The 6,392-nt window shown below is 42.9% G+C and overlaps 1 protein-coding gene across 2 annotated transcripts; it reads left to right on the top strand.

Annotated features, from left to right (window-relative positions):
- Positions 1-2,908: 2,908 nt before the first annotated feature.
- On the top strand, positions 2,909-3,659 carry LOC106559518 (leucine-rich repeat-containing protein 14-like). 2 transcript variants are annotated; one of them, XM_038551614.1, is made up of 2 exons: positions 2,909-3,175; positions 3,504-3,659. In XM_038551614.1, exons 1-2 carry the CDS (start codon positions 2,910-2,912, stop codon positions 3,532-3,534), a joined length of 297 nt encoding a protein of 98 aa, XP_038407542.1. In that variant the 5' UTR covers position 2,909; the 3' UTR covers positions 3,535-3,659. The 2 variants fall into 2 exon arrangements, with proteins under 2 accessions (XP_038407542.1, XP_038407541.1); XM_038551613.1 differs by lacking the exon at positions 3,504-3,659 and adding an exon at positions 3,265-3,483.
- The last annotated feature ends 2,733 nt before the right edge of the window (positions 3,660-6,392 follow it).

Below are 6,392 nucleotides of genomic sequence, written 5' to 3'. Positions count from 1 at the left end.
TTAAAAATGATAAAAACAATAGCTAACATTTCTGGAGTGCTTCCCACAGGCCAGGTCCTCTGCTAAGTAGCTTGTGTGCTTTATCTCACTAAATAGAAGGAGGTTCTATTATCATTCCCAGATTCAGCAGAGGAAAATGAGGCACAGGGAGCGTATATCACTTGCCCTAACCCACATGGCTCTTGAGAAGCGGAGCTGGGACTTCAGAGGTGGCAGGCTTCAGAGACCATCCTTGCGAGCCTAGATTGCATGGCCTGGGATTAGAGACATAACGTGTTTTGGGAGCTCAGCCCAGCACTTGGCATATAATGAGCTGCCAATAAAGGCAAAATGAAGGACGTTTATACAAAACCAGACTAATGCAAGCTGCAGCTCACATACCTTCCACATCATCGAGGGTGTCTGAAAGGGCAGGTAATGAAAGGTAAGAGGAACCACGCAGTCATGGTTCTACTTCTGGTTCAGAATTGTCCCCGGGTTCCAGCCCTGCCTTATACCCTGAAGGGCAGGGTGGTTTTCCACCAATCACTTCGCCTCTCTGGACCTGACTTTTCTTCCGTAAAACAAGAGGATTTGACTAGAATGATTCCTAAACTTTCCCTCTGCTCTGAACCTCTACATCTTAAGTCATCTCTAAGGTTTTGCCCACGAAATTTAGGCCACGAGCTCAGGGAGGTTGATGCCTGTCTTCAATATGCAGAAAGAGATTAATTGCCTATGAAGAGGAAGAGCAAAGCACTATGAAGTTCAGCATTTTCCATAGAGGATGAACTGTTTCGATGGCAACAGGCTCCGAAGGCAAAACTGCAAGCTTCCAGTGTGGCATGACTCAAAACCAGAGGGCCAGGGAAGACCTTAAGAATAGCTGATGGAATCGAATTATGCCAATGACTTTCATAATCATACATCATTTCAGATCCAAATGCGTCAGTGAAGATGGGAAATGCTGTGTGGGCCGCTCTGGAGGGCAGAGGCTCTGAAGTCTGCTCAATGGCGCCCACTAGTGGAAGGCCACAATGTAGCCACGCAGAAGAGCTGGTGGCCGGGGTTCCTACAGTCAGCCCTACACTGCTTGAGCCTAAAGTCCACTCAAGCATCTCATGGGTGGGAGGAAATTGAAGGAGAAAGAGGAAGTGCCTTGTCCAAGGTCATCAGCTAGTTAGAGGTAGGGCTGACCTGTTGGTAGCAATTTTGGTCCATGCAGAAAAGTCATCGTCTATTCATTACACTAAATGTTCATCATACTCTATCATACTCTATCATTCAATATTTATTTGTTGCTAGATACAAGTCACCGTGTATTTATCTGTTGTGCTAGATACAAGTCACTTTGTTACATATTAAAAACAAAGCACAAAGCTGCTCTACTCTTAATTCAAGGGAATATAAAATATCTAGAGAGAGTTTTAGTTCTTTTGATTCTATCATAATTTAATAATTTAAAATAAGTGCTTGGGATCCTCTCTTCCGTGAGCATTTTGTTGGAATCAAGTGGTTCATAGAGACAATTAACATTGGAAGTAAGAATTATTTGACAGATATTCTGAACTTCTCATGAGTGATCAGGTCAGTATGTTGCAAATTCTCAAATAGAAAAAAAATCTGACAAAATAAGTATATGGTGGTAACGCCATTCACTGGATAATCAACCAATACTTTTTTTTTTATATTAAGCACGGTTGTGTTTAAATTGCATTTTCTCATGTTAGAAAAATAAAAGTAGCATATGACTCAATTCTTACACCAGGACAAGTTGCCAGTCTTCACAAGGAGATAAGATGTATACAATGGGTAAAATTGATGACTAGAATTCTGAAGTAATTTAAATGTCCCAGAAAAAGTTTTTTTTTTTTTTTAAGATTTATTTATTTATTTATTCATTCAGAGAGAGCGAAAGAGAGGCAGAGACACAGGCAGAGAGAAGCAGGCTCCATGCAGGGAGCCCGACGTGGGACTCGATCCAGGGTCTTAGGATCACACCCCGGGCTGCAGGCAGCACTAAACCGCTGCACCACCGGGGCTGCCCCAGAAGAAGTTCTGAGGGAGGTTTGAGAAAGGATGCCGACAAAACTAGGAATAGCAAAGAGAATGTCTTGGAGCAGGCAAGACTTGACCTGAACCCGAAGGAGGAGAACATTTCAGTAGAAGGGAAACCAAAAAGCGTTCAGGGAAGGCAAATTCATAAGGATTAATGGCGATGACCGATGCACAAAGGAATTCCATGGACAAAGAGTATTCAGCCTATTTCTCACAGGGCTCCTCCCATGACTTTAACTCCTCAATCCTCTTCCATATTCACAACTGGTCTCCTTGTCTCTCCATCTTGCCTAGAACTCATGGTCAGCACTTGCACTCAAGCTTGTCAACTCTGGGCTTAGCTACCTTTCGACCTCCTCTGTTTATCATGTCCTCTTGCTCCTACTCCTGGGTAGTCACACGCTCCTGGAGAACCACAGTGCCTGCTTCCTGGGCCCAGCTGCTTGGCAATCCCTTTCTTCATTTCTCATTTCTCAGCTACAGTGGCCAGTTCCAACCATGCTTCATCTCAAGCTCATGGTCATTTTTTCACCATCTTTGTATTGTCTACTTACCCCCCTCTCAGAAGACTGTGAAGCTATTCTACATGAACTTCCCAACATACCCCATCACCACTTTAAGATGTTTCTTTATTGTCACTTATTCTCCATCTGTGTTCCAGACCACGCTTTCACCTTCCTCCAACGCCAGCTCAGATAACATGCTGTAATTAGGTCCCCTGACTCTCACAGTTTCAGTGTCCTGCAGGAGAGAGCACTATCTTTGCTTTTGGGGTATTCTGTGCTTTAGGTGAATGTGAGACATACAAGGGAAAATCTCCGTCCTACATACACATTTTTTTTTTTTTTTAATCTGCGTTGGAGGACCTGCCCATGCTCAACACTGTGGCTTTGCTGCAGCTGCTGGACGCGGGCTGCTTGGGTCTACGTGGCCTGTCTGTTATCATCCCACATGTGGCCCGCTTCCAGCACCTGGCCAGCCTGCGGCTGTACTACGTGCACGGGGACTCCAGGCGGCCCTCTGTGGATGGTGAGGACAACTTCCGTTGCTTCCTGGCCCAGATGGGCTGCTTCACTTGTCTGCAGGAGCTCAGCATGGGCTCCTCTCTCCTCTCGGGTCGGTTGGACCAGCTGCTCAGGTGAGCAAGCCCCACTGCTACCCTGCCCCTCCTCCCCCTGAGATCCTCCCCTGGCCCTGCCTGTTTGTCACCGCACATGTCCCCTGTAGTACCCTGCAGAGCACCCTGGAGAGCCTGGAGAGCTCCCATGGTTCCAAGAGACTAGGAATAAGCAGCCATCCCGGAGAAGCCATCCTTAGAGGACACTGGATTCAGAGGAGACCTTCTCAGGAGTCAAGGCCAGACAGTTATTACTTAACTCGGCCGAGCCTCTGTTTCGGCAGAAACCAGGAGTGGGAACAAAAGAGATAGTAAATGCAAAAACAAAAAAGTGCTTTGTTCTTTTTAGAAGAAACGCACCAAGAAATGAAGTCCTCTAAATTGTTAAATGGGGCACCTGGATGGTTCAGTGGTTGAGCGTCTGCTTTCGGCTCAAGGCGTGATCCTGGGGTCCTGGGACCAAGTCCTGCATCAGGCTCCCTGCGGGGAGCCTGTTTCTCCCTCAGCCTCTGTCTCTCATGAATAAATAAACAGAATCTTTTAAAAAAATTGTTAAATGGAGGATTCTTGCCTAACCCTTCTAATTTTGGCAAAATAACACCTTTTTTTCCTTTTCTTTTCTTACAACAAGTTTTAGGGAAGAAATGGACAAACTAACTTCCGATGATGAAAAGATGTTTCAAAATATTTAATAATGATCAACAAATGCACTAAGTCATGCAGTAGGTGATTTTTATTTCGAAAACCATGGCCAGAAATTCCTCTTCCAGCTAACATTGCTCTGAAATGATGAGTTGGGACAGTCTGTGCTATTGGCTCTCGAAAATGTGGGGGCCTCCAGCTAACCTGAATACATACTCCCTTGTGGGATTCTCTGTTTGCTCCAGCACACCACCCACTCTCTGCTCTTCCTTGACAGCCCTTCTGTTTCTGTATGGTTTGGCACTGGTGAAATAAGAAGAGATGTGCAGAGTGCTCTCAAAATGCAAAGCATGCTAATGAAATGTGGGAATTAGGGAGATTTCCCTGGCTCCATCATTTTCATTATGTCTTATTTCTCTTCTAACTCCTCATCAAAAGTTTTAAATTGGACAGACCAGAAGGAAAGTTTTCAATGACAATGTAATTAAGAGACACAAAGCTTCCATAAATTAAAGCAATAAAATGAAATTTCCTGAAGTCCCATGAAGGCTTCCCACAGTCACTGGCTCCCACAGCATGCCAAGTTCTGTTCTTGTTCTAGTTCAACTCTTGAAGTCAAAGTACACAGTTAAATTCTTATTTCCAAAGCAAAGGTACTAAGTAGGATGGTTAATTTTACGGATCAACTTGGTTAGGCCATGGTGTCCAGATATTTCGTCAAACACCAGTTTAAATGTCTCTGTGAAGGTATTTTTTAGATTAATATTTAAATCAGTAGACTTTGAAAAAAGCAAATTACTCTCCACAAGTTTAAATCTTAAGAGAGAAAAGATGGAAGGTCCCCCAAGGAAGGGGGAATTCTGGCTCTAGACTGCCCTCGGACTACAAGCTCCAACATCAACTCTTCCCTGGGTCTTCATCCTGCCTACCTGCCCTGTAGGGGCTTGCCAGACTCTAAAATTACATGAGCCAATTTCTTAAAATAACTCTTCTTGCGTATTTTCTTTCTTTAGTATACAGAGGGTTATTTTTGTATATATATGATATGTATACAAAATATATATACAAAAATAATAGTGTGATTTTGTGTACACACACACATCTATTGGTTCTGTTTCTTGGGGAGAACTCTGATGAATACAAATGGGTACTCTTTTGTTAACCACAAAAAGAAAACATCTCCAGCAGAAAGAAATTACAGTTGACCCTGGAACAACAGGGGGGTTAAGGGTGCTGATGCCCTGGGCAGTCATGTCTAATTTTTGATTCACCCAAAACTTAACTATGAATAGTCTGTTGATTAGAAGCCTTACTATTAACATTAACAGTCAAATGACACATACTTTACATTCTTTTCATATGTTGTATTCTTTAATAAAGTAAGCTAGAGAAAAGAAAATGTTATTAAGAAAGTCAAGGAAGAGAAAAAACATTTATAGTACTGTATCGTATTGATAAAAAAAGAAAAAACCCAAATCTGCATATAAGTAGACCTGCAATGGACCTCCCTATTGTTCAAGGGTCAACTGTATCTGAATTTGGAATTAGCAAAGATACTTCCAGCCTAGAACTATTTTCCCTGAAAACTTCTGTTTACCCTGCTGGCTGACTAAGGCTCAGTTTAGGTAGGGCGAGCTACTCTAAAAGTCACATTCTATCTTTTATGTCCACAAGGTCCAACTGTATTTCTTTCCTTGATAGTTTCTATTTAGCCACCACACAAAAAAATTGTTTTATATCTCTGACATAACTTCTCATAAAACTTAAAAGTAAACTTTGAAGACAGAAACACAAACGTACCTTGTCCTTGCACAATTGTATTTACACATCCCAAAATGACTTCCCTATTCTCTTTCATAGCATCCAACACAAATATTCCTGGAGCAGTTCCAGATCTCCCTGGAGTCAAGTGAAATTCAAAACTTCCATTTCCAGTGCTGGAAACAAGTGAACAGTGGGATTAGGCTTGATTTAGAAGGTCCTCTGCAACTCTTCATGGGCTCAGGCAGCTACAGGGCAATCAAACTATACCCTTTACCTGTTCCGCTCATCCTGGCCCATTTTCATCCTAATTTCCATGTCCAGGGTCAACCCCTCCCAGGTTCTCAGTCCTTCCCAACTTGCTAGCCTACTGACTCATCTTCCATCCTCACAATCCTGCATTTGGTGGCCAGTACACACTGCTCAACAGATGTGGGATGGCTTGTGTTGTGGGACAGGAAAGTAGGATTGTAGCTTCGAAAATCATTTATATAGACAGTTTCTTTTTTAGGAGGTATTAGTAGCTAGAGAAACATTTTAATCCCTAAACTGAAGAGCATTATTCCTTGCATTGTTATAATTAATTTATCATTCAGTTTAAGACGTTCAGCTGGTCTGAGTCAATTAGAACAATGGTGCCAAGAATGTGTGTGTTGTAACCTCTGGCAATGCTCAGACCATGTCTGTGTGTGGTGCAATTTTGGGGTTCAAAGCTCACTGGGCCAATTACATCTGTTTACCATGATTTGAGGTAATCTCAGTCTGTGTTTCCCTAGGTGGCCCTGGGCTGTTTGCTTTCTGTTGGTCAAAGTACTAGCAGATGGTGAAAGTGGGT

This window comes from Canis lupus, chromosome 11 (genome assembly GCF_011100685.1).
Source record: "Canis lupus familiaris isolate Mischka breed German Shepherd chromosome 11, alternate assembly UU_Cfam_GSD_1.0, whole genome shotgun sequence".
NCBI lineage: Eukaryota > Metazoa > Chordata > Mammalia > Carnivora > Canidae > Canis > Canis lupus.
The sequence above is the reverse complement of the archived record's forward strand: the minus strand, read 5'-3'. Positions and strand labels throughout refer to the sequence as shown.

Coding starts and splice junctions, on each gene's coding strand:
- LOC106559518 (XM_038551613.1), top strand. CDS start 2,910: ATGCTCAACACTGTGGCTTTGCTGCAGCTGCTGGACGCGGGCTGCTTG. Junction 3,176..3,264: donor CGGTTGGACCAGCTGCTCAG/GTGAGCAAGCCC, acceptor TGTCCCCTGTAG/TACCCTGCAGAGCACCCTGG.